The 27,872-nt window shown below is 38.2% G+C and overlaps 2 protein-coding genes across 3 annotated transcripts; one reads left to right on the forward strand and one right to left on the reverse strand.

Moving 5' to 3' along the window:
• Window positions 1-2,130: 2,130 nt before the first annotated feature.
• On the forward strand, window positions 2,131-16,167 carry CAPN10 (calpain 10). 2 transcript variants are annotated; one of them, XM_087739407.1, is made up of 13 exons: window positions 4,111-4,219; window positions 5,042-5,081; window positions 5,545-5,762; window positions 6,315-6,456; window positions 7,963-8,129; window positions 8,677-8,960; window positions 9,441-9,643; window positions 9,827-9,868; window positions 11,741-11,996; window positions 13,088-13,287; window positions 13,888-13,933; window positions 15,764-15,789; window positions 16,008-16,167. In XM_087739407.1, exons 1-13 carry the CDS (start codon window positions 4,213-4,215, stop codon window positions 16,084-16,086), a joined length of 1,710 nt encoding a protein of 569 aa, XP_087595533.1. In that variant the 5' UTR covers window positions 4,111-4,212; the 3' UTR covers window positions 16,087-16,167. The 2 variants fall into 2 exon arrangements, with proteins under 2 accessions (XP_009466691.1, XP_087595533.1); XM_009468416.2 differs by lacking the exons at window positions 5,042-5,081; window positions 9,827-9,868 and adding exons at window positions 2,131-2,285; window positions 3,647-3,778 and having other exon boundaries at window positions 4,023-4,219; window positions 15,764-16,167.
• A 238-nt stretch (window positions 16,168-16,405) lies between these two features.
• Window positions 16,406-27,692, reverse strand: LOC104015638 (cytochrome P450 2J2). Its single transcript, XM_009468417.2, has 9 exons — window positions 27,350-27,692; window positions 26,119-26,281; window positions 25,426-25,575; window positions 23,731-23,891; window positions 22,009-22,182; window positions 21,633-21,774; window positions 20,786-20,973; window positions 19,780-19,921; window positions 16,406-17,994 (listed from the first exon to the last, which is right to left on the reverse strand). The coding sequence occupies exons 1-9, from the start codon at window positions 27,518-27,520 to the stop codon at window positions 17,816-17,818; spliced, it is 1,470 nt and encodes a 489-aa protein (XP_009466692.1). The 5' UTR covers window positions 27,521-27,692; the 3' UTR covers window positions 16,406-17,815.
• Between the last annotated feature and the right edge of the window lie 180 nt (window positions 27,693-27,872).

Here is a 27,872-nt window from a genome sequence, read left to right on the forward strand (position 1 = left end):
TGGGGCAAGAAAAGCATGTCGGATATCTTAGAGACCAAGATAATGTCCATCTCTTTCCTTCTTCTAATAGCATCATAAATAAATACTGCTATGTGTTTTAACTACTTCACTGTTCCAGGTTGGATCTACTCTATTTACAGTTAGAGCTCAACGTTCATACTGCTTTCTAGAATCTGTCCTTTAATGGAATTTATGCAGTTGTGATCTGTGATCGCCGTTTCCTAAAGAAAGCAGCAAGGGTGAAATCACACAGATGAGAGCCTCACTGTTCCTGAGACAGAGGTCTTTTTTTTCCCCTTTCTCTCCCCCAACAGACCTCTCCTGTGTCAGCTCACTTGCAGCCCGTGCAGCTGCAGCTCTCTTGCATGAGCTGTAGACAAGAGGGGTCTTTATTCTTAGTGATGGCAAGGTTTCCTTTGCTCCCAAAAGGGTCAAAACTCGAACGTGAAAAGTCTTGTTTGTTCATTAAATTTGCTGTATGCAGTGGAGAAGCCTTATGTCTGTACAATGGGCATAAGGAAGGAGCAGAGAATGTGTTTATGGAGCAGTTGGTGGTTGCAGGTACCTGTGAGTATTTCCATTCTGCTAAGGCAGAGGTTTGAGAGGAGGATTTCTGCATTCATTTCTGATAGAAACAAATCAGACCAGTGTTTTGTGTGGATCTCTCTTGTTCTAAGACAACCTCTCTACCCAAGGACCAGGCGATATAACCCTTAGACTCAAACCCATCACTATAGGTGAGCGTGAAAAACAGCTTTTTTTGTAAACATCGTGTCCTCTCACGCCGGCTCAGCAGCCTGCTTGCTTGACCACACTTCAACTTCTTGAGAAACACTAATATAAAAGGCCCAAATACGAAAAAGAAAGCAGCCTGCTTCAGTATGCCTTGACCTGGCCCAAAGACCTGGGCACTAGCAGTGGTTTACTCAAGGATGGCCTGCAAGGGGTATTTCTGCATTTCTTTCCTTTGTCGTTGTTCTTTGTTTATAGCATGTCAGTATTTTTTAATGTATTTTTTCTATTTTACTAGGCAGTAGTAGTTATCAAAGTATAAGAAAGGACATCTTTCCTTTGCCAGTTCAGCCCCTGGACAAACTCCAAAAACGTGATCTTTGCCATTATCTCAGGAAACCGCTTTGCGCGGGTCAACAATTTCTCTGACTGTTCCTGTCATAACCTTCATGAAAACAGAGGTTGGTTTCGTTCTCCTCAGCCTCTAAGAGCTGTTCAGGTGACCATTAAGCTTTCCTCCTCCGGCTCTGAGGAGGAGAATTTCCAGTTTCTGCCAGGTTTCCCTGAGCGCCTCAATCCCGGGCCGCCCCGGACCCGGCTCCCCTCAGCGCTCCGCCCGCCCGCCGCGGGGCAGGCTGGGACCTGCTCCTTCCCTGCTCCTCATGCTGCCGGTGGCGCCTCATTGGTGGTGCGTGCGCCACGTGCCCGCCTGCCGCCTTCTCATTGGCCGGCGGCCCAATCCGTTATCTCTGGGCTGGAGTAGAGGTGGTGAGAGAGTGGCCGGCGTTGCCGCGGTAACGGCCGGCCCCGGCATGGCGGCGGGGCGTGCCCGGCGGTGAGGAGATGGCTGGGGTGGGATGGTGTGGGACGGGGATGGGGGAGGACGTCTGTGGAGGTGGTCTGGTTGAGGCCCGTTGTGGCGCAGGGTGTCGGGTGGGGGGGTTGTGGGGAGGGGGGAGGAGGTGTGTGTGGAGGGGGCCTTGTCGGGGCCGGTTGTGAGGAGAGGGGTGTTGGTGGAGGGGTTCTTCTGGGGGGGGTGTTGGTGGAGGGGTTCTTCTGGGGAGGGTACGCGTAGAGGGAAGGGGTCTAAGTGGGCTCCTGGGTGTGGGTCTCCTTTTGGGGCCTGCTGTGCTGAGGGACGGTACCCAGGACCCTCTGACACCCCCATTCTCTTTTCCAGCAGAGCGGGGGCTCTCTAGGGTGGTATCAGGTGCTGAAAGAAGCCGGCAATGGCGTGGTTCAAGGTGCTCCGTGGAAAGAGTGAGAAGCTTTCTCTTCCTAAATAAATGTCTTGCTTATTTGTTTCTCAGTTATGGTTCCCAAGTAATGCTCGTTTACATTCTAGGTTGGTGTTTGGCAATATAAAGTCATGGAAATAGCCGGCAAAGCTATTTAAGGTTGTGTTGAAAATGCTGGGAGAGAAAAAGCAATTAATCGTGAAAAGAGACCTTTACGCAGACCCCACGTTTCCAGCCAGTGATACCTCTATATTTTTTGATTATTGTACCCCGCTTGCTCAATTCAGAGGCGAGATATCTTGGTTGAGACCTAAGGTGAGTTTCAAGATATAAAACCCCATGGTTTTAGCAGAAGTGAACTTTAAGGTATTTAAATGATTTTTAGCATTGAATGACTGCTTCTGGGTGTTTTTATTGTTTAAAAATACAGAACTGATAAAACCAATCAATGTATGTCAATGTTAACAATGTCTATGTTATAGTTTTTAAGTCTGGGTGCTTGTTTGTAGGTTTGATTTAAATCCTGATGTAGAACTTTTGAATTTCTTGGCACTAGTAGAAATTCAGATATTTTATCATAAATATATTTCATTACGCAAATAATATGCATACCAAGTTAAAAGTAGCATGATGTTATTCCCAAATTTTTCAATGTATTGCATAACTCTTGAAAACAAATAACTGGATTTTAGAGTTTTTCAGAAGGATATTGCTTTTTTTTTTTTGCGATTGTTGATTTCTTTGATAACAAGAAAGACAACTTTTTTAAGGCTGTAACTTGTCATATGACTTCTATTGCTTTTAAAGTTACAGCTGGGTTTGAGCAAACCACATGAGAGCTAAAAAGTTTAGAATACATTTCTGCAGTACATTCATTTGAAGTGAAGTATTTCTGATACTGCCTTTGTGTGGAGGGCGAAAACAGGCTATAAAAATGTAATGGAGAAAAAAAGCCTGTTGTGTTTTAGCGGTATTGTTTTTCTTCCCTGCATCTGGGGATGGCTGTAGAACAGTGACAGAGCTATTGATTATCAGATAGAATTGACAAACAAATGACTTCATGGAGCCCAGTGTGCAACTTTCTGCTTTTGTACCTTGCACCTTGATTACTGCTGAGCGCTGATCAGTTAATTTCCATCTCTTGCAGTGTTTACAGGTGAGAGAAGAACCATTTTAAAAACTTACTTTCAGATCTCATTAAGTGTTCAGAACTTTGCATTTGAAATTAATTCTTGCTACCAAGTAATCTATTTTTATTTGCCCTAGGGAAGGTTTTTCTCCTACACAAATTTGGAGATTTTTCATGACTTGGGCTGTGCAGTGCAATGTGATTGGCACTTGTTCCATCACACTTGATCATGTGTCTAGCAAGGAGCTGATGAATTATGTTGTCTTTCACTTATTGGTGCCTCTGCTAAGGTTGCACCTGATGGTGACATTTGTGTACTAAAATCCATGTGGGAACTAGATTTGCTTCACACAAAGTACCTGCAAAATAGCCACAAGGCAGTAATTTGTTATTGTGTGCTTAGGCTGTGTCTGAAGAGGAAATGTTCTAGAGGTAAAAATGCCTTTGTTTTGTGAGAGGTCTCTGGAGCCCTCCCATTTTCTGAAACACAGAAGTCCTTAGACTGTCCTACAGGATTTGGCTTTAACTCCCCTTCTTTTAATTTTAGGATATTTGTTCTACTCCTCGGTTATTTTCAAACAATCCGCAGGATGTGCAAGTGAAGCAAGGGATTTTGGGAGATTGTTGGTTCCTGTGTGCCTGTGTTGCTTTGCAGAAGAGTAAATACCTACTGAATAAGGTATAGAGAAGTTTCTCATTTTGTATTTCAGAAGTTTTCTTCACCTAATTTACATTTGTATATGGCTCTTGAATCCCAGGCCTCAAAACTGAGTATCAGTTTTATTATGCTTAGTTTTACTGTTTTTGTTGTGACTTTTTTTCCTGTTATTATTACAAACAGTTAATATTCAGCATATTTTAAACTGGTTTTGTTTAAAAAAGAAAAATCATTATTTGTCTTGATTTTGGCTTTTGTCATCTAGGTAATCCCTCCAGGTCAGCCCAGCTGGACAGATGAGTCGTATCAAGGCTGTTTCACTTGTCGAGTCTGGCAGTTCGGGCACTGGGTGGAAGTGACCATCGACGATCGCTTGCCTTGCCTTGGTGGTAAACTCTGCTTTTCCCAGTGTCAGACAGAGGATTTGTTTTGGCTTCCACTGCTGGAAAAAGCTTATGCAAAGTATGTGAACACCGGTATCGAGGGGAGTAAAGGGAGGTACTATGCTTGTATACCTTCTGCTTACTTATTTTATCTGACTGCTTTGGGCATAGATCTGTGTATTATTCAATGTAAAGTACAACGGCTGCTGGCTTTCCCATACTGGGTTGTGCAGAAGTTGCTCTTTAAACTGTAGATCTGGAAGGTGTGCTTCTAGATGCATATGAGGTAAGGTAGTCTTAGGGAGAGAATTAAGATGAAAAGTAAGAGCTGCAATGACTTACCAGGAGTCAAATGACGTTCATTAAGTCACTATCCATTGGTTATCTAATTTATTAAAGGAAAATATTTTATTAGTGCAGCTGAGGGCTCAGTGAAAAGCAGCAAGCATGCAAATATTTTCGTAGAAAGCAACATTACCTAAGTTTATGCTAGTTGAGGCTCTGGTCGTATGAGTTTCACTGCTGCTTTTGCTTAATTTGGTAGTTTATTATTTTGAGAAGAAACAACCATATTGTTGATGTGTTTGAAAATGCAGCTATTTTATGTTTTATGACATATCCATCAAAATGCTGCCTAGATGGACAAAACAATTTGGAGCCAAAGTGCACTGGTAAGATAGGCATCAAATGTCCAAAAGAACTTGGACGAAAGATTGTGTGGTTGCCAGCAGAGGGCAGAAAAAGACTTTAAGTATGAAGTAATTCAACTGTAGATATGTTGAGCAGTCCTTGTGAAGCAGCAATGGCATGTTAAAGCTTCTCTGTAGGTTTGAAGGTAATATTCTTTCTTTGTTTTCTGTAGAGTCTTACCGTTCTATCTTGTCTTATCATTCTATTATAGTCCTGATTTCTTCTACTATCTTTTGCATCCGCTGCATCAGGTAGGGTAGTCTCTTGATTTACTTAAATTGTTGAAGGACCTGCTACTCTGGTTCTTTGTGCAGCATGAACAAAGAATACTTGAAGAAGAAGAAATGTTATTTATTTGTACAGAATGCAATCAGTATATCAGAAAGATGATGTAGTGCACAGATAATAAGGTACAAATGACTAGTACTAGACTAGAGCGGTTTCTGTATAGGATGGAATTAATTGTAATAAACTTCCCATTAAACAGTGGAATGTCTGATGGCTTACATGTTCTTTACATGTTGTATTCCATGTAAATAAAATAGTATGTGCTTTCTCTTGCCTACTTGGGGATATGAGGTAGGGTACAGTCATGACTATGATATACAGTGGGGTTGAAAGTACATAAGAACCATGTTTCTTTAGTTCTGCTGTTTGTAGAAGCTTTCTTGGTTTGTTTTTTTTTGTTTTGTTTTTTTTGTTTTTTTTTAATAGAGTGCACGGATCTTATGAACAGTTGTGGGCAGGACAGGTGGCAGATGCTTTGGTTGATCTGACTGGAGGAATTGCTGAAAGATGGACCCTGAAAGGTCCTGGAAGAAACATGGAGAAAGAGAAGACTGGCATGGTTTTGGAGAAAGCAGTGTTTAGAAGATTAATGAATCTGAAGGAACAGTGCGTAATAAGCTGCTCAGTCCTCAATTCCAGACAAGGTAATAGTAAAATTCTAGACATTTTAAAAGTAAATGTCTCTATTTAACAGGATTCAGAGCACAAGGCAGCCAGCAAATGCATAGTGCTGATTCTAGTAGCATACGAGTTTCATGGTGCAATTTTATATAACCTTGGATAAGTAAAGATTTAAGGATGTTGTTGAGTTCAGGATGGAGGATGCTTTTGAGGAGTGCTTTTTATATTCGGTGCTAATATGGTCAGTTCTCAAAAACAAACGCACACCCCTCACCCCCTGAAAAAACACCTAAAAACCAACCTTAAAAACCCCAATGAATTTCAGCACTGAGAATTTGTAGATGTTTGAGATCAAGTAGTGAGTTAATACGCTTTAAAATTTTCATTTATTTTATTTCTATATAGTCACAACTAAAATGAACTGTTTGGGGCTTTTTATGCTGTTTTTTACCGATTTAAAAACAATTTTATTTTATCTCAAAATTGCCTTCTTTCACAGGATAGTTTAATGTCATTCATTGTAAAATATGGAGCAGGTTCTTTTGCTTACTTTTAAATGCTTTTTTTCTATTCAGGTGCAAGTGAACTCGGAGAATTTCATGCCTTTATTGTGATAGACATGTTGAATCTGTCTGAAGTGTCAGGCAAGGAAATCTGCCTACTACGAATACGAAATCCTTGGGGGAGGCGGTGCTGGAGAGGTCCCTGGTGTGAGGGGTGAGTAGGTTTATTTTAATTTGGAAAATCATTTGTGAAAGTTCTGAGGCACAAAGCATAGCTATGTATTGCAAAGGTGAATGTTGCTGATAGGCAATAGCAGAGGAGAGGGACTTCAGTTTGTATGCAATCCTTTAGAGACTTCAGCAGTTCACGTAGCTCGTTGGTTCTAAGGCTAGTAGGCTAGGCATTTTGATCTATTAGTTCTGGTAATTAAATTTTTTTAATAACAAATATTTCTTTTGTTTATCAAAGCTTCGTATCTTTTCGTAGAGATAAACGTAAGATGTTGGTTTATTTTCCGTCTCTGATTTTTGTTCTGCAATTGACGTAAGTATCATTGCTCATAAGATGTTTGTGACTTGTAAGTAGTCACTCAGCTTTACTCGGCTCTTCTCATTTGATCTTGTCTCCGTTGCAGAAGACAAGCAAAGGAGTATGTATAAAACAAAATGTAGCAGAAGGAAGGATGCTTACATTTTTTGCTTGTGTGCTCTCATTTCTGTAGATTAATATGAGTAGGAGAAGCTGGAATCAAGTCAATATAAAGAAGAGATCTGTTTTAAAGGAAATGCAGAAATATGCTTAGCGGTTCATATAGCAAAATAACAAGAATGAAAGGGCAGACCCTACTGGCTTATTTTGACAAGTGTTAGCGTATTTAGACTGCACAAAAGAACATGCAATTCTTGACCCAAGGAGCAAGCTTTCAGCATTAAAATGTGGTAACAATATGATTGTGTTAATAAACATTTTAGAGAAATAGGTTTTTTTCCATGAGTTAAAAAGTTGGCTTAGTCACTTCAATTGAGACTTAAGATGGTTTTTGCTTTTGGCAGAGTTTTGGTTATACACTTGGTCTCTTGTTTCTTTGCCAAACGATAAGTTGCCATGTAGTTGCAAGGTAGCATTTCACTGAGTGGCCTTAGAGCCCTGTTTTATTCAAGTGCAGAACTGTTCTTTGTTGTTAGTGAAACAATCAAAAATGTTGAAGGTACTAGCTTTTAATGGGCACTAAATAATGAGGTGTTTAAATTCTTGGTTTATCATGACTTAGCCAGCAGATTCATGGGGGTAACCGGCTACTTTGTACCAAGAGTCATTTTTGATGTTCACTATACAGCATTAAAATTCTTTCAGAACAGTCACTGTGCAGCTTGTTTTACTTTTTTGTCACTATTTTTAACAATGGTTAAAAATCTTTATTTTGTTCTCGCACTTGGGACTGTCCTGTCGTAAGCAAAGTAGCTATTTCACCTAAAAGCATGCTGCTGTACCCTAGCTAGTGTTAGGTTGTTTCAAAGTTTTCTTTGGTATGTTGTGATTGATACTTTCTATTATCCCTCTCACTCACTAGCAACATGTGTGCAGAAATATTCAATGCAAGTATTTTACAATAAAATGAAGAAACCTCTTATTGTCCTGCTCCATAGGATATTTGATAGAACAGTGTTATGGAACTTTATTGGGCAAAGAACTAAATGTTGACTTTTGTCTTATGTGCAGTGGTCAAGGATGGAGCCAGCTAGATCCAGCAGTTGCCTCAGAACTGCTCTCACAGATCCAAGAGGGAGAATTCTGGGTTGATGAAGAGGAATTTTTCAGGGAATTTGATGAGATTACCATGGGATTTCCAGTCAATGAGGAAGGACAACTTCAGAGCCTCTATACAGGTGTGGTATGAGAAAACATCTTTTTTGTACAAATAACATTATGTCAATGGGAGGGACTGATTTGAATTGCAAATGGATGCAACTAGACCATAAAGTCTCTTTCTCAGCCTTTCCCTCTCCTGTAGACCCATAGGCCTCTTCTGTCTCTACTAGGAAGAACAGAGAGACAAGAGGAAATTGAAGATCTTTAGAGGAGTCTTTGATATTTCTCTGAGATCTAGTTACTTGCTAATTGGTTGAGAGATTAGTGTTCTCTATAAGACTGTTGTTCTGGACAGCCTTGTGACTTTTTTTTAATGGGAGATAAACTTCAGATTTCTAGAAACAGTGTCTTGCTGTAAAAATCATGTCATCAATCTGCCATTACCAGCTGTGACATTCATTTTCATGCCTCAAAATCTTGGTCATGAATATCTGCTTGCAGAAAGTGTCAGGGCTACGACAGCATGTTTTCTTGGGCTGGGGGATCTCTGCCATATATGGGTTGTATAAAATTAAGTAGCCTCTGGTGTCTGAAATCCGCACCGTGTTTTTCTTATTTTGTTAGAGAAAGTGCTGTATCACTCGCAGAATCTTTTTGGATCCTGGGTGAGAGGCCAGTCTGCAGGTGGCTGCCGTAACAACAGCAGCTTCCCTACCAACCCTAAGTTCTGGCTGAGAGTCTGTGAAAAGAGTGAGGTGTGCATTGCTCTGCTGCAGAAACATAGGAAATACAGTGCTGACTGGGCTGGAAGAATTCAAAATCTGACTCACTTGGCAGAGGAAAATCTATCTTTGACTGGCGGTGTACAGGGGAAGAATTATCAGGCTGTGGGATTGCATGTCTGGAAGGTAATACGGGAGTGACGTTTTTCTTTTTGCAAATAGAAGTTTTAAAGCATTACTGAAACATCTGAGTAAAATCATTCATTTCCTACTGCAGCGATATGATTCAACACATTTTACATCTCTGATTTACGTTAGAATGATGCTGTTTATCTCACAATGCAGTTACTGTCTGTACAAACTATTAGTGGACTAGTACTTTCTTCTTATCGTTGAGTGCCACGTAGCAGAACTTTTGGAACTGTTCCAAACTAGTGCATGACATTTCAGGCTGATTATTTGATGACTATTCCTAAATGTACTCCTCCTGAATATTAACTCTTCCTACTCCTCTTTGATGTTCAGCTTATCTGCTGATACTCTCCTCCTTGTTTCCTTTTGTAAATGTACGCATGTTTAAAAACATTTTAAACAATATTTGATCGTTTTTATTAAAAACTCCTCATTTTTCCTAAAACACCACACATCATTATGCATCTATTCTAGGTGGAGAAGAAACGATTTAACCTTCCAAAGACCCTCTCTGCTCCTCCAGTTGTAGGTACCGTCTGCCATTCCTATGATAGAGAAGTGCATGTATGCTGTGACCTTTTGCCTGGGTTTTATCTTGTTATTCCCAGCACTTTTCTGAAAGATGCAGTAGGGAATTTCTTGCTTCGTGTATTTTCAACAGGAAGGATCTCTCTCAGGTAGGTTTAACACAAAACAAAAAATTTCTTCCAGTCGTTGACATAAACAAATATATGAAGTATAGCACTAAGTGTAAATGTTCAAAATGTTTTGAAGGGTTGTGCAGAGTACCAAGTAACAGCACTTGTTTTGTCTTTGAATTCATGTAAGTAGTGATCTCTCTCCTTGTTTTTTTCATGAAGCTGCTACTACCTCTTGTTAAAATATCAGTCAGAAGCAGTCAGGTGAGTAGCATCTTGACTTTAAATGGCAGCCCAGTGTTTTGAGAAAGTGTGTGTTTTGTAAAAGAACTGAATAGGTTTGTGCAGAACATGTTTCTCAATATGTGGAAGTTCTTTCTTAATGTATGGAAAAAATGAAGATGTGCCACAGAAGTTAAAAACAGCTGTTATTGCAATCAGCGACAGAAAAGGACAGCAATATATTATCATATATGCTGGAAAACACATACTAACAGATTGCCTGACATATAACGTTGTTATTAGTGAGCAGTACAGTTTCAAATGCAAATGGAGTGTCAGCAGTGGACTCGGATGACACAATGCTCACGGCTCATCTTTCCTGGACAGGTGTGGAAAATAGGACTGATGTTTATGCTGTCTTCTTTAGCTGAATGAAGAATTGTTTTTTGAATTAAAGCATTCAACACTGACAATACAGCTGAACTTCTTAATTGTGAAGGCCTCAAGAAGTTTACCAGCATTACGATAAAATTCTTGGAAGGATCACTGCATATTGTGTTCTAGCTGATCTTTCCTCATAACTTGTGACACAAAATAGACTTTTATAAAAGACTTAGAACAATCTTTTCCTTCTGTTTGACAATGCTTGCTTATCCAACAGAAAATATCAGGAATGTCAGTCCAGTAGCTTCTGATTACTTTTAATTATTTTAACTGTAGCAGACTACCTAGCTATCTCAACACTTTAAAGTCAGTTATTTGTGAGCAATTCTCTTGGTGACCATGGCCTTGAAATAAATACTTAAGAAGACACGGTGATGAGTACTTGTGTGGAGTCAGCAAAGTTGTACCTTCTCCCAGTAAACCTGAAAAAATGTGAGGTTGTCTAACAGCTTGTGCCGGGTAAGCTATATGCAGAGGCAAAACATGCTGTTGGCAACATGTTTAAAAGCTATTCAGATTTTTTGTAGTACGCTATCGACTCATATCTCCTTGGAGAGAAGCTGGCAAATCACACTACAAAGCCAGAACATGCATTAATCATTTACTCTGTGGCATTTGGAAGCAAGATGGCATCAAGTTTTAGACCAAATAAAGGTCTGCAAAACTATGGGGCTAATTTTGCTGCATGGGTGCAAGTCGTGTACTTCTTACTGGCAATATATTTGGTTTCTGGACATATTTCATCTGTACAGCATGTTGCACTTTCAGTGATGCAATAAAATTTCTATTATTGCTGTTAAGTATAACACTTCCTTAGACTGAAACAGAGGTGCCAGCCTGGATATGTGTCTAGAATGGACAATCACAGAATAACACAACAGCTGTTATATGTTCCCAACTGGAAAATTGGAAATAAGGACAGGTGTTATGTTGAAATAGGATTTCAAACGCTGCACAACTGATGATGATACCAAATTGTTCATATGGCTGTGAAAAGCAGTGCTGGGCAAAGATTGAAATGTTACATGATCACGTCAGAGGTAAAAGGGTAATTTCATCTGATTAAAGATGTAGTGAATATAAAAAAATAATGCCATGTATGCTTTGGACTTACTGAGGTGCTGATGTGTACTCCAGAAGTTGCTGTCAGTTGTATCACTTTCGAATAGGACAAATAGCACAAGAGTACTGAGGAAAAATGTGTAAGCTGCATTTCTTCATGAACGTACAAAAATCCGTCTGGTTTTAGTGCATGGTTTGTATATGCTCTGTTGTTCTTGTGGAGTTCTGTGGATTACCTAAGGACATAGAATTGTACAGTTCTCTTTTTCTTGATGCTGAAAGTTTGGAGGAATTTTATTTATGTAAGTTTATATAATACTAGTTCGTTTTTGTGAGCTGGTGTTCTAGATTTTGTGAAATCATACAGATTTTGTACATTTAGTTTCTTTTCTCTCTTACATTTGATAGTGAGCTAAAACCGCCACCTGCAAATGCTGCCCTCTCTGAAGAACTCCCAGCAGGTGAATGGGAGACAGTGCAGCTGCATGGATGCTGGAAAAATGGGCAAAGTGCTGGAGGTAGCAGGAACTTCCCCTCCTTCCATATCAATCCCTGCTTTCCCCTCTCCATTCCTGCAGGACCTGGAAAAAGCAGTGTGAAAGTTACCCTCCGTCAGCACTGCCAAGATAGCAAGTGTCGTCCAATAGGTTTCCATATTTTCCAGGTAAGACTACTTCTGGTCAGTTCGATTGTGCATTTGCCAAGCGTGAAGGTAAGCCTGTCAGTTAGTTCAGTGCTCCTTGCACTTGGCAAGGGACACGCTGCTTCTAGGAGAAACACAGGCTGGTCCTGTGAAGTAGTGCCCGTGAAAGATACGGAATAACTGCACGCTGGGTAGCATGGTAATCAGATAATTGCTTCCACTGAATCCTTCCAATGTTCCAAATTAGTTTTAGAAATGATGAACTCTTTTGAGGATTTGCACAGAACTCTCAGTGTCTTAGTGACTGAGGACCAGACTTTTTGGTAATCGATCATGGAAACTTACTTTCTTCATCTTTAATAATTATTTACTTGTCCATTGGCAAGCAGTGTTGGATCCGCAGGCAGGATTAGAATTCAAAAGGACTGATATGTTGAACAACTAATCTGAAACAAAACAAGATATGATTTGGTATGGACAAATACAACGTACTACATGTATGTGCCAGTGATCAACTGCATAAATGTAGGATGGGAAGCTTCTGGTTAGGTGGCTGTTTTGCAGGGAAAGCTAGCTTTATTTTCAGAAAACGTGCTTCAGAAAAGGTGTTGCTTAAATGGAGAGTCTAAAGTTGGGCGTTAGGAGTGATCATATAGATTCAAATAACAATATGTGAAGAAAGATTGAAAGAAGGACATTTTTCATGCCTATAGGAGACTGAGGAGAAGTCTACTATGAATTTTTAGTACAGGGAAGGCCACTAGGAAGAGGAAGGACATAGTCTGTTCACTATATCCATGGGGTGAAAAACAAGTGCATTAGGCTGCAGTGAGGAAGAGTGAGATTAGACAACAGAAAAAGCTTTTGAACTATGTGGGTACTGGGTTGTATAAACCGCCTATAAACATGGTAGGAATGATTTATCTGTACTTAATACCACCATTTCGGTTTTCTGGAAGCCTTCCCATCCCTCTCATATAGCTCTGTAAAGAAGAGTGAGTATTTGGAGTGGAATAGATATGGAACATACCATACTATGGTATACCAGGGATTTAACATTGTCAGGCTGGCAATATATGAAAAGATAGGCATGTTTTCATTCTTTTTTGCAGGTGCCTAACAGCAGCTGGAAACCACATACTTCCTCTTTCCTACACTTGGAGCCCCTGGTTAGCTGTGTACCCCATTGCTATTCACAGGAAGTAAGCCAACTTTGCAGACTTCCTGCAGGAAGTTACGTAATTATACCTTCTACATACTTGCCCAATATGGAAGGCAATTTTACAGTGGTCATAGCCACGAAAATAGACAGGTAAAAATATGTTGCCCTCTATTTGCATTTCTAGTATTTTTAGTGCATGCATTACAGGATGTTTGGAAACAATAACTGTAGTGACATGTTCTCACTTTTGATAGAAAATAATTTTTTTTTGAAGTCTTTGTATTGCTGTTATGTTTGCAAGCACTGCTTACCGCTTTGACTATGTTGGAAGAATGAGTAAAACAAAAGTATTTGTAATCTTCTTGTATCAGTTACTGAACAACAGATGTCTAGTGCTGGAGAAGATGGCACTACAGCAACTGAGTATCAGCTATGTCCAGATATTAGGATTTATGCTGAAATTTTACTAAGCTTTTTAGTAAACAGGGTTGTTTTTTGAGAAGCTGCAATCTGTTGCAAGCCTTATTGCAGGTAGTTCCTCCTGATGAGAATAATAACAGGTCTGAACCAGAATTTGTAGACTCTGTAAGATTGCATTAAGAGTCCATAAAATTACATCAAGATTCCATAAGGATGTGGAACAAAGCCTAGCATAACAATCTTCTCCTTTTGAAGTGGGATAAATGATTGATGTTTACAAGATCCCTCAATACTTTGTGCAGAAATAAGTGTGGTTTTGGTTTTCAACAGGAAGCGCATTCACAGCCGGGAGACGCTTGGACAAGTATTGCAAGAAGTAAGTGACATATTTTTAATTTCAGTTGTTCTAAAGGTGTCGCGGAGGCATCATTGAAGCTTACGTATTAACTACTAGTGAGAGTCATATACTAGTGGACTGGACTTTGAATGTTCTCATTTACTTGCTGCAAACTGATAATCAGTAAAGCAGTTAATCTTTGGGTTTTTGTTTCTCAGCCAGAAAAGCAGCATTTGTTAGCAGCTAACAAAATTTGTATTTTCACACCATTCGGATATACGGAAGCTTCTATATGACTATTTTATAAAGTCATTATTTACTGCCTCCCGTCATTCCCCAGTGCCTACCTCTGCTGTAATGCCTGTGAGAAATTGGACTATTAGTGATGAGTAGGTGGTTGTACTTGACTTTTACATTTGCTTTCAAGAATGTAAACACTCTTTATGCATTTGGATATATTTTGATGTATTCATTCTTGGTGTCACCATAGACCTGCTAGCTTTAATTGTATATTGTATCCTCCCTCCATCTGATTGGCTTTGATATTAATTTGGGATCCTACGTATTGTGATTTAGAAATTCTAATGATATTATAATGTTGTAAAGACTTAAGAGAACGCAGCAAAAAGAGAAGAAAAACAAATAGGCAATCCAAAGATTAGCTTTCAGCACACTAGAGTTTAGTTTTTTATTTGTTTCCTTACAGCCAGCCCATATAACATCCTACCATTATAATCCTTCTTGGTGTGTGAGCCGTTCTGATCAAGTTAATGCCATCTATTTAATATTTTCTTATTGTGTTTTGCTTGATTAGATATGCATGTAATATTGAAGGGCTGGATGTGAATGCTGAGTACTTAATACTTATGGTATTTTTACTAGGGGGAGAGGAGAATTTTGAATGTATTATTTTAACAATTGTTTAAAGATACCTGATTTGCTTGGTGGATCAAAACATGCCCTTGATAATACTCTGCTTAGTGTGAGACCAAGACCATCTAGATACTTGGCTCTTTCCCTTTCAGGTTTTAATAAAAACAAAACAAAAATCTTAGGAACAACTCTTCACCCAAGATTAGAACTGGCTTACTAATTTTTTTAATCTAGGTCATGTTGACCAATGATTACATTTTGTCCTTAAAACAACACAAACAGTATGGATTTTGTGTGCTTCACAAAAATGGGCAAAGACCTGTATGTACTTTCTTCATGGTGCTTGTTATTGTAATATTTAGGAGCTGAAGTATGTAATGAAGTGCTTTATTGCTGTTGTCTTGGAAACAAAACATGGCAAGGCCATTATTACAGAAGGAATATATTCAAAGATATGTTTCCTATATTATTCCATGAAAAGGATTGGACTTGGGCAAAGGGTGCTTCCTGACATCAAGGGAACAAACAATTTCGACTCTTCAGGACTTGAAAGCTTGAAGAATTTGGAAATGGCAGTTATCATTTTCTTATCAGTGGCAGAAATTAATGTCTGAAACTAATCTTTGACAGCATAGTCTTTTTTAAAGACTGGACTTCAAATCATTCAGTGGTTTAACCTCTTGAGGATCTAGGCAGTCTGCCTTACTGAGAAGCTGGGCTATGTATTTCTAAGGGGTGCATCACAGCAGAGCTGGATGTCAGTGTATTTTTCTAGAAGTTTGTCTATGTGTTTTCTAATTACTGAAGTGATGGGATTTATGAGTTTTAGTTTTTTTTAAGATCTTTCACAGGAAAAGCTTGCATTTTAGCCTTAATTTCTAAAACTTTCTTTTCTCTGATTTACTTTAATTCCTTGTGAATTTCTTCTCTTTCTTGACAAAAAAGTTAACTCATGAAATAATAGCTTTTTTTCCTGCATTGTTCATTTTCTTACAGATTTCATTTACAACTGTGATGAAAAGGTAATCTGGAACTCTCACGCTGTCGTTTTGAGAAACATTGGAAAGCCCAGGAATGCCTCACCTCTTGCTATTTTCATTTTTAAGTGGAATAACAAGAAGATACTCTTAGCCCAGCTGTTTTTCACTGGTACCAACTGTCAGGCCTACAGTGACTTCTTTGTAAAAATACCTCCTTAATCATGTACACTCTGAATATTTGTTCTTCCCGTGTTTTTTAGAACCAGCATTGTACAACAAATCTTCATAACGTACCTCAGTTCTTCAGAAATACAGGTGAAGAATATGTGCATGTTTTAACCCAAGCTACAGTTTTAGAAGAAAACCAGAAAGCATATGTACATAATTAAATAATATTTTTGGGGCAAAAAAAAAAAAAAAGGCAAGCTTACAGAATAACTTCAGGAGACCAAAGGGGGAAAAGTAGAGGAAAGAAACTGGAGTCTTTTTACAGGTAGGACATACCTCAAGAATTGTCAAAATACACTGGAGCAGAGAAAGTCCAAGCTTGTATCCTACACTGCCAGTCATGCTGCTGAGCACTTTATCATGGGCCCTTTGTTGAACCATGCAAATGGTGGATTGAAAAGAAGGATTTTTTTTTTGTGAGTTTTTCTTTAATGAACACCACAAAGGAAAAAGATAAGACTTGAAAACTTTGGTTTATGAACTATCACGTCGGACTGCTTTTGTAAATCTCTAAGAATGTTTTATGCAAGGTCTGCCCTCACTGTAAGAAATATGAAGTTTAAGAGATTTTTCTTAATTTGTGTTTGAAAGTATTTCTTATTCAAGGAGGATTTTTTAGATGTTATATTTTCCTCAATAAAAATGGAATAACGTTGAAAGTTTTATGATGTCTTTTATTAAAAAGGTGAAAACTGTCAATGATGTCAAGTCTGCATTTGTTCTGTGATAGCAAACTTTAGAGCCCTGGGGTTTTCACGAAATCGAAGGGAATAATTGGAAATATTTGAGAGGAGAATCAAGTCTTCCATTAGTGTTATGTCTGAGGAATGTGTAATATTCTACTTCTGCTTTTAACTACATCCTAGCACAATTTGTGCTTGCTCCTGTTGAACTTTGAAAATTCAAAGCATCTAGGATGCTTGCAGATGAATTTTAAGTGGTCAAAACTTTCCACATCTGTTGTGGAATGATGAGACGACAAAAGAAAACACCGTGAGTAATAAATCTTTATTGTGCCTGCTTTAACAAATGTTGGCATCTTTGTTTATTTTCTTCATTTCTTGTAAGGCTGTTCCTTTCCCTTCAAATAGGAAATTATTGGATGATATATTATTGTTTCTAAACAGAAGAAGGAAAGGTTCATGAAAGCACCTGGATCCGAGAGTTGTGATAACATAGGAAACAGATACTGAGGAAGTAAAGAAAAAAGGTGTAAGGATTTCTAAATGGACTATGATTATAAGAGGCCCCATTCTGCAATGATTTACGCACGTGTGAAGTTTATACTACAATATATAATGCTTTATGGGAGTGTGAAAGGAAAAGGAATCAATGCTAAGTGTGTATACTCTGTTACCTTCTGCAAAAGGATGTAAAGAAAGGCCACCTGTGAACACGGAGGAGTAACAGCATCCTGAAGAAAATTATTTTTTATTCAGGCATCGTTGCTGCATCAGAACAGCTGTGCCATTTTAAGAGTGTGATACCTGACTGAGCAGATATGCAGGAGACTGTGCTTTATAACAGATGACTTCTCTAAAATCCTACATCTAATTCATTGCTACTGTGAGCGTGAAAATATGGGGTTTTTTTTGTAATGTGTTGATGTGTACTTTTTATGTGCCGAAGATGCGATTATATGAGCTTGGGCAAGTACACTTATTTTAATTTCAAAAAGTTCAACTATATGAGGTCAGACCTCCTAAATAAAAAAACTCTATATTTACTTGCTCTACTGAGCTACCTACATTTGAATACAATTGAGACAGTGATATGTGCTTTTAAAATATCTGCAATTATTGACTGGTTGAAGTCCCTCTGCATTATAGTATGCTGCAGACTAGCGTGGGATAGCACAGAGTTTATATGGATGTGGCTGCAGTATTGCACCCAAAATGTACTCCAAATTGATTTCCTTTACTCCCTCAGGGAGCTGGAATGTGAATGCCCGAAGCAGGTTGGTAAAGATGATGAACAGTTCAACTCGTGCCATCTGTTCCCCCAAACATACACGGTGCCCTGCAGAAGAATGGGAAAAAGAGTTAGTTGTATAAAGCTAAGTTCTGAAAAAGAACTTGGAACAAAATTCTACTGAGTTCCCTACATTCTGTTAATGTAAGATAATTATTTCCTTCTGTACGGACAGAAGATGCCTTTGGAAGTGGGGGGAAACATTTATTTATCTGAGAAACTGTATACCTCTAATTATGTTGACTGGGTTTTTTGTTAGTTTAGGGGTTTTTTGGTTGGTTGGTGTTTGGGTTCCCTGCCCCCCCTTTCCCTGGAGCATGTACAAGATTCTTCCTTTTCATTTCTGCTTCTTGTTCTGTGAGAACCATTAATTGCTTCTCAGTTAAAAGAAGGCCGGATTTTAAAAGGCTTCATATACTTCAGAGCCTTGTCTTTGGTTGTTGAGGAGGGAGGACTGGAGCATTGTGAGATTCAATTCTGAAGCTAAGTAGAAGGATGTAATCGGGCTTTCTTCAATGGAAATTAAGGCAGCTATATCGGGTCCTTGACGCCCAGTGTCCTCTCTCTAACACTGTCCAGGGGCAGATAAGTAAGCTAAGGGAATGAAACGTAGGCGTGTGCAGTGATTTATGGACTCAGTGACTCAATTTGACATATTGTTTTCACAGTGTATTTCAGGATATCTATATGTTCCAGACTAAAATAAAGATATATATTCAGGATATATAAATACTCAGACTGTATAAACAGAAAACAATCAAAGTACGTTAGAAAAGAAAATTTGCTATGGCTGGGTTGAAATGGTAGCCTAAATTAGTTGTCGATTCATGTAAACTAGTGGACATCTGGTGAGTAAAGGAGGTAAGATGTTAAGTACCTGGTTTGTAAATATGATTTTAGGATTTACAGGCAATTTGGGCAAATGGTTTTAAAATCTGGATTTATTGTGTTTAATCTGACTGCTTTGTACATTACTTAGCATACCATTTGCTTTCTATCTACAACAAATGTATAATAGTATAATCTGTCATCGTAACATATAAAACCCCCAGCTGTTTTCCAGTGGTTTTATTGTTTAATTTTTATATTTTAATTTTCAGTAAATAGCACCAGCTTCCTCTTTTGTGCTGTTTTTCTTCATAATCTGATTATTGGAGAAACTGGTAGTCTAGAGAAGCTTTCTGAGTTATATTTTGTACTGCTTTTTTTTTTTCTCCCATGCCTTTGTATCACTGCGTTTTGCATTGTAAATTAGGTAAGTTGTACGTCATAATATGCTTTTGAAAAGTTAGATTTTTTTTTTATTTTTGGTTGCCTAATAATATTCTACTGAAAAGACTGGGTTTTTCTAGTTTTCTGGAGATACTAGAGAACCTGTTGCTAGACTGGTACTGTAGGATTTGGGAGACTGAGGTTTGGTTTCCTGGTTTGTCGCAGGTTTTCTCTGTATATTTTGGCAAATCATATTACTTTTGTCTTTGGATTCCCCATTTGTAAGGTGAGAATAAATTGATTTTCTGATTTGAGGGTGTTATCAGGATTTAATACATTAGGGACTAAGGAGCTCAGATACCCTTATAGTAGGAACCATACATATACCACGGAGACAGCATTATATCTCTTAGCCATACTCATCCTCTGTTTGAATGTATAAAAAATATAAAATGTAAAACAATATTTGTGGTTCTTACAGCAGAACACCTGCCTTTAAATCTTTGTGTCAAATATGGTTTTATAAAAGTATGTTTTTAAAATTTTAGAATTTAGAAATGGTGTTTTTTAGTCTTCCTGGAAGACACGGTGAACAGGAATATTCAAATGTCAGGGCATTACCTGCTGAGAAAGGTAAGAATGCCTCTTTGTTCACAAAGTTGCCATCCAAATCAAGAAAATGATTTGGGTTGAACTTCCACGGGGTCGCCCAATGCTCAGAGTCATACACAACAGAGTGCAGATTTGGCAATACGAGCGTGCCCTGCAAGAAGAAGCAGAGATTATATTTTCCATGTATGATTGATTCTTTTTTTTTGGACTTTTCTTCTCTCTAACAGATAATATGCCATCCTGCGTCTGCAGCCCAGTGTTTGGATTCAACCTGGTCTTCTGCGCACATCCAGGCATGACAAACCCTTGTATCTTCTGTTTGTCATAACGTATTACATGTTTGCCTTTGTGTAAGTTGTCTTATGTCAGGACTACTGAAGTGTCTTCATGCCTAAGCTAGAGTGGAGCTTGGATTGTTTTACATACTTGCCAGACTAATTATAACACTTTCCTTTTTGTTTTTTTTTCACTCTTCACTGGATCTTTCAATTCCATCACATCAGTTTTATGCTTAATATATTTGGGACGTTTATATCATGCCAATGTGACTGTCAGATCTGTCGCTGTACTGAGCTGCCATCATCGTAAGCATGTAGGTTTTGTGTGTGTGTGTGTGTGTGTGTGTTTTGTCAGAGGTGACGACAGGTTGCACCAGGCAGGTCCCTTGTGTGTGAAAGTTAGCTGGCTTGACGTTCATTAAACCTCATTCCTTCATCATTCCTTAAAACACATGTGCTGCTTTGATGCCCAGACCTCATCCGTATTTGACTAGTGGGAAGAAAGACTTCAGTTTTCCTTATGTTTGCTACTTGTGCTGTTAGCCTTTTCCCAAGCTTTCTTTTGCATCTGCTAATGTAGACTTAGCCCTGGTTCAGAGCACTCAGCTTTGTTTCCTGTCTGTGACATGCTACCACACGCTCTCTATGCAAAGTTAGGAATTGTAGAAGCTAATGTCATATAAATACTAAATATTAATAGCTCAAAGCTTTAAGAAACACGGAGGTATACTCTGTACCTTTTTAATGTGAAAACCCAGCAAAGTTGTATTCCTCACACATTGTCGAGGGACCCCAACAGAAGTAATGTTGCTGTACCGCAAAGCCTCATGAATCACAGCATTTGTATATGGCAGTTTTTTACGGTCTTCGTAGCTGATGAGATGGGAGGGTTCCAGAACCGCCTCTATCTCTCTTTGAACTTTTTCTGCAGAGAAATGAAAATATTTTAACTTTTTTCCCCTTTTTCCTCAGCAGATTTCTGTACGAGTATGGTTCAGGACTGGGGAAAAAAAGAAATTATGTTGCTATGAAATGTGTTGGCATGTGGTTTGACTGCTGTGTTGGTTTCAGTTGATTAAGAAAGTGCATATCCCCAAAGCACAAGATAATCTCTCATTTAAGACACATCCCACTTGGTGATGAGGATAATACAGTTCTGTGTTTTAAGAAAAGGATTAAAATTTGAAATTACAGGTGTAATTTCTTTTATGTTTATAAAGACACATCAGACCAGGTATCTTTGTAAAGCTTTTCCACTTCGAAGGTTAAGAAGAGACTAGGTTGCATATGAAATATCTTTAGCTTGCTATTCTGCCTTTGCCATCCGCTTCTAGTGAGATAAAACAGTGGCTACTACTAATTTCTGCTAGTGTTGCTTCTTAGTGAACTGGTGGGGAAAGCGCATTTGTTTCATTTATTAAACTTTCATTTTCTAGATCTCAATTGTTGATGTACCACCATTCATATTCATTGTTAAGGGTTGTTCTGATGTATTGCAAGTCACTGAGCCAATACTTAGACTTTAATGATGATCGTTATGATGTCATGTTGCATGCAGTTCTCTCTGGTAATGCTTTTGCTCACCTTGTATTTCTGGGTATTGTACCATATACAGCAGTGCCCAGAGAAGGGTGGTGCTTGTTGTTTCTGTCCCTCCCAGCAAAAGATCAACCACAGTCTGAACCATATTGTCTTTATTAAACGTAGAAGTAGGGTCATCTTTGGTCTGTAGGGTACATTCACAAGAAGACTATGAAGTGAGTAATTTCAGACATTTTATCAGTCACGTAGAAATTGTCATTGTTTAATGAAAACAGTGAGCAGCCCACCAAAACAAAAATCTGTAGTGCTAAACAAACAAGGTATGCATATAAAAATTCTGTAGCAGTTACTTGAACAGCAAGTATTTGTAGAAGGCAATGAGGCCAAGGACGGGGTAGTGTGATAAACAGATACTTACTTTTGTTATTTGAGCTAGGTAGAAGTCAATGAGATCCTGTGGATCACGTGCATTCTGTCTTTCGTGAGTCTGGACCTCCTTCATAACTAAATTGTGCATGAAGTCATTGTATGCAAATACTTGCTGATGAGGTCCTGGGAGACTGTGCATAAGCCATGGGAAAGCATCATACATCTGTGATTTTAAACAAAAAGGAAGAAACATGAGCTCTTTTAAACTGAGAACCCAATTCTGATTTCCTGATAACTCTGTGAAGTCACTGCAACACGTGGGGTCCTAATTAGGATGAGAGGCAATAGACACAAGTCAGAGAGAGATGAAATACTGGGAACACGTTTCCCAGAGAGGCTGTGTGAAATCTCCATCCTTGGAGACTTCAAGCCTTGACCAGACAACTCCCTGAACAACCTGATCTAATTAGACCTGCTTTGAGCACAGAGTTGGATTAGCTGACAGGCAGAGGTCCCTTCCAATGTAAATTATTCTACGTTTCTAAGGGGGATTATGAAACCTCTGCATTGCCCTCTAAGTGAACTGGTGTTGAGGAAAACTTGTCTGATATTTGTTAATGAGCTATTAGTAATATGCAGCAGTCTAAATGGTTATGGTCAAGTTGTCAATATTTAATAACCACACTTTCTATCCTTAATAGATAGGTTGAAGACTGAAAAGGTATAGAAGCTGACTCGACCTCTCAGTCTTAGAAGGCTTTCCTCCAGGAGAAACTGGGGGCATTCATTGAGGGGAAAAATACTTATTTTCGTTTCTTTGTATTGTATGTATTTTGTGAATGGACTTCACTCCCTAGGACTACTGGCAGAGCCTTTGTTTTATTTATGGCCTGTGATTAGGAATGTATGGGCCAGTGCAGGCTTCTCCATCCCCATCAGCTGACCAAGATGTCAACATCGAGTAATAGTGGATATCGGGTCACAGCAGAGCAGGAGAATGATTATATTTTACTTTTTGGATGCATACTTAATAATGAAACAGGGGCTTCTGAAAATGGGTGAATTGGAGTGCTGAATTGAGGGCTGAATCTGGCTCACAAGCAGATTTTCTCAACCTTGATTTTTACTCTGATTTTTTTTTTTTAAGGCATCTCTGTATGAAAGTGTTGCGAGAGCCTGACAGTGTTATAGAATGCCAGTGTGCCAAAATCTGCGCAACATAAGCAATATCTAGGCTTTCAAGAACTTAAAAGTATTATTCTTGATGTGATGAAATTGTCACCTGTATCTTATAGGAAGCTCAAAATAACTCAGATCTTGGTGGTAATCTGAATTACGTGAGAAACAAGATATTTTCTCAAAAGAATAGAACTTAGAAGGCTTAGACCTTATTAACTGCACTTCTGTATTCTCAAGACTAAATTAAAATTAAATTTTAAAAGTTGCTTTCATTTTAAGATTTAAGAATTTTATGTACACAGTCCTCTGCAAATGATTAGTCATTTGAAATATGTTATATATTTTGGAAATCTGAAAACCAGTGATGATCTAGAATTTAAATTTTAGGACGTGATTTACTGAAATAAAGGAGGACTGTAAAGCAGTACTGACATATGCAAGGTATGTATTAATTTATTACTGCACAATGGCTCGCAGAACAATGGTAGGGAAATGTTTGGGAATAATCGTCACTGACTTTTAGTTTGTTTCTTTTGACTTGTGAAGTGCAAATGCACTTTAAGGAATAAGAACAAGAAAATTAGATCCTTACCCTGCCCCAGACAGTAGCTTGAAAGTAGATCACAAAATAAACAGCTTTGATAAGCTTGCTGAAAGATTCGTCCTCACTGGAGAAGCGATGACCGAAAACAACAGCACAAATTATATTTGCAATAGCATGGACGATGAAAGTGTGGGGGTCGAAAGGTTTGCCTGTGAATATAGGAGGTAACATGAATATTTCTGAATAGACTACAGTGAGAGAAATGAGGAAGACTTCCTTTTTTTTTTTTAATGGTAAAAATAATAGTAGATGAGACTACTTTTCAATAAATTTCACACAAGTAAACTCTAGTTTAATACAAATTAACTGTATGGATTGTAAGTGCAGGAAATCTTTATTTTCAATCTGGCTTTTACTCTTGTAAATTTATACTGATTATTGGTTTTGAGAAGACAAACATTAGGTCTCTCTTCCCCTCTTTGACTTGTGGTCTGGGTTGTGTGAAAACACAAGCAATTAATTAGAACATATACCTTCAAATCTGGAGGAAGATATTTAAGTTTGGCAATTAAAAACCAAAACAAACGATCCCCACAAAAAAAAAACAAAACACAACAAACAAACAAACACCAAAAAAACCCCAAAACCCAACAAACAAACAAACAAACCAGAAAAAAACAAAAAAAATTTTAAAGTTTTAATTTCTTAGTCATGTTGAAATCACTTGTCTCCTTTTGGTTTTCAAATACAGCTTAACAATTCAACTATATATGTATATATATATTTTTTTTTTTTCCCCACAGACCGAAAAGGCAAAACTCACATAACGGAATGGAAAACAGCTCCCATTAAAAAGGGTTAAATCCAGAAAAAAGTAAATTAAGTACACATTTCAATGGCCAGGACAATCTTTGAATTATACTACTATGGAAAATGGTAGATTATGCATCTCTGACTTCAGTTTGATGCTTGTAGTCTTTCTTGGGAAGAGTAAATACAGTTATTGAGTTTAAAATTGAGGAAGGATTGCATGGAAGGTAAAGATTTGGGCTGTACAGGGACTCGGTGTCGATGGCTTGTTCATCCCTTACGTTTTAAAGATCTGTGAATATGCTGCTCTCAGAAGAGAGATGGGCCACTTTGCTGTGTCTAGTGCACGGAGAGCTGGAGGGAGACCTTAGGCAACTTCTCTGTGTTTTCCCATCGGTATGGAACACGCTATGGGTGAGGGATTTGGCTGTTCAGAATATTTATATTTGATTGCTTTATTTTGGCATCTTGCTAAAATTCTCTTTGTTTCTATTTCATCCAAACCTTAAAGAGAAGTTTTGTTGGACAACTGAAGGATACATTCCTTGTGTTGGGGTTCTTTCTCTGCCAAATCCTAAAGGCCTGCTGTCCTAGAATGACTCGCAGCAGGTCACAAATTGTGTATTTTATGGAGAAGAACATAGGGTTTTTCTATACTCCTTGAATGTAAGAATTGTTACCAGCTGTCCCTGAGACTGATAATGTTGATAATAAACATTTTTTTACTGTCCTTATTTCAAAAAACAATTTTATATTGCCCACTGTGCAGACAAAACATTTTTTTTGTGAAGAATGCAATTAAGAAGCCAGTAAAAGTCCCACTAATATGAAAAATATCTATATTACTTGTAAAAATGTATTGTGAAACTTCTACTCCCTTAATCTACTATATTTCAGAAAAAGCTCAGTGTGTTATTCTCCTAGTGAATTTACCTTTTGTGTTTGCAAAGATGTCCACAAGGTGACAGGCCTCTGTTTGAATTTGATGCTCCAAATTGTTCTTACCGAGTGCCAGGCTTCTTACAATTGTCATGCCAAAGCGTCTCTGTTGCTTCCAGGTGTGCCCACTTGTCAGAAAAATACCTGAAGAACACAGAAACATTTATTTCATTGCTGGGAAGGGAAATCCCTTCACTGCAGGAAGCAAAACTCGATTTAGATTAGGTTATATTTCACTAACAAAGAAGGTACCGTGATTTCAGATACTGACTTTTGGTCTCTAACTTAGGTTTTTATGACTCCCGGCTATATAGCTGCTTATAAACGTGGCCCTGGAAACTGAGTGGTAGTGGGTTTTGGTAAGGACAGAACAACTTTGTCTATAGATGTCTTCTACGTCAACAGTCTTCTGTTTTAGAAGTGATACAACTGAAGGGCAACTCCTCTAGGCAAATATTCCTTTGAGTCTACTGGGAAGAAAAAAAAGTCAGTAGTATCATTTGTAAGAGGATAATTTTTTTGGTTTTTTTCCTTTTCTTAATATGCCAGTTCTGTGTGGGACCTTTTTGCTGTGTAAGCCCAGTTACGTACTGGTATAGCAGTAACTCATGTATGTGTGTATATATAGGAAAGCGCCTTTCTTCTTTACATCTTGTTTATATTTCAGTATTGTGTAACATCTTGTACCTTTCTCCCCCATCATATCCCTGTAGAATGGGGTGAGAGGTCTTCCGGAAACTTCCTCTGAATGGGTGACGATGCCATCTTTCACTGCCTTGTATCCATTTAGTACAACCATAGGTGTCTGTCCCATCCACAGTGTGTAGATATTTCCATAGATGTTGGTTAACTGAAGAGTTAATAACAGTAAATTAATAAATATAAACCAGGGAATGCATACGCTTAAATACTAATTTTAAGAGTTTTCTGTGGTTGTAACTAAACCCCTTTGCTGACATCGAATTGAATTACATGTTTCAGAAAAAATTAGCCTTCTGTCGTAATGTGCTTTGGGAACAGAAGATAATTGTACTTTATGGAATAGATCCTAAGGACATCTCTCAGAAGACCACCTCTGAAAGTTTCACAGAAAGAGAAACAGAGGTCTCCTCTGTCAGCTCAGAATCAAAGAACAAATGAATACAGGCAAAATCCCAGAGCTTTTCTGTTTATTTTATTAATGAACCAATATTAGTATATTTTCTTGCCTCTAGCTTCCGAAGAAAGCAAAGAAATTTTTTTGCATTCTTTCCTATAACTTCCATGTGTGTTTTTCTTATTTTTCTCTATAGTCTTTCCTTGGATCATGCTTGTATTTTTCCTTAAAATAATTTGAAGCAAGTTCCTTACTTTTTTTAAGTTTTCATTGGTTTATAAAGGAATCATGCTGTGAACGTAACAGCAATCAAATTTTCCTGCTTTGTATTAGTAACAATCTGTTTCTGCAGACAATAAGTCTTTTTGCTCTACAAATAAGAAAAAAAGAGTCAGTTTAGAGTATATGTTTGGTCTTCTAATGGAGATGGGACCACTCGTGGCCTGGAGATGTTCCAGCGACTTTGGTGTCGGGCAAAGGGAGTTCTACTAGAGGTGGTGTACAGGGCTAGGCATCAGCACAGAAACAGAGAATGAAACTGTCAATGGCATATCGTGATATTGACAGTGCTTGCGATAATGTTATGCACGCATGTTGCTGTATCCAAAAGAGAGAGAAAATAACAAGGAGTAAAGCAATTACGGTGTTTATTACTCAGAAATATTTTTCATAATGCAGGGTCCTTGGATTCTTTGAAATTGGCTGATAATCTAGCTTGAGGTTTAAAAAAAATAATTCCAGGCTAAGACTGTTCCTATGCAAAGTACAATTTAAGTTAAAATAGATTCAGACTGATTTTCAACCATAGAGATAAATAAATACCTTAGTGAGAGTTTCTCGACGAAGTTTGAAGTCCAGCAGCCACAAATTTCCGATGATGGGGAGGGGAACTGGTCCTGGAGGAAGCTGGGTACGCATCCATTGCAGCTTTAGGCACTGCAAAATCAGGAGACATATTACTAGAGCTATAAAAAACTCAGCAATTCCCAACATCTTATCAAAATTTTAATTTCTCACTGTTGGCTTTTTTTTTTTTTTTGCATACGACTTCCTCTGAAAATTTGGAGTTGTGTTAGATGAGTTTGCTTCTACTGAAGTCAAAGTCTTTCTAAAGAATATATGTCTGCTTTAACCATCTCTCTCTTTCTCTCTCTCTCTCTCTCTCTCTGACAATCTACAGTTTTCCCAGGCTGAAGTCCTTAGAAAACTGAAATATGTGATCCCTTGCCGTTAGCCAAACCACACCTACTCTCTTTTATGATCTGTCTCTTTTTTCACTTAGAATTTTGTTTCCTTCTTAGTATTGATATTGGGTCTAAATGCTAATTATTGAAGAGTTATCCAA

This window comes from Nipponia nippon, unplaced genomic scaffold (assembly GCF_047370975.1).
Source record: "Nipponia nippon isolate SJK-2023a ecotype South Korea unplaced genomic scaffold, ASM4737097v1 scaffold_7, whole genome shotgun sequence".
NCBI classification, from domain to species: domain Eukaryota; kingdom Metazoa; phylum Chordata; class Aves; order Pelecaniformes; family Threskiornithidae; genus Nipponia; species Nipponia nippon.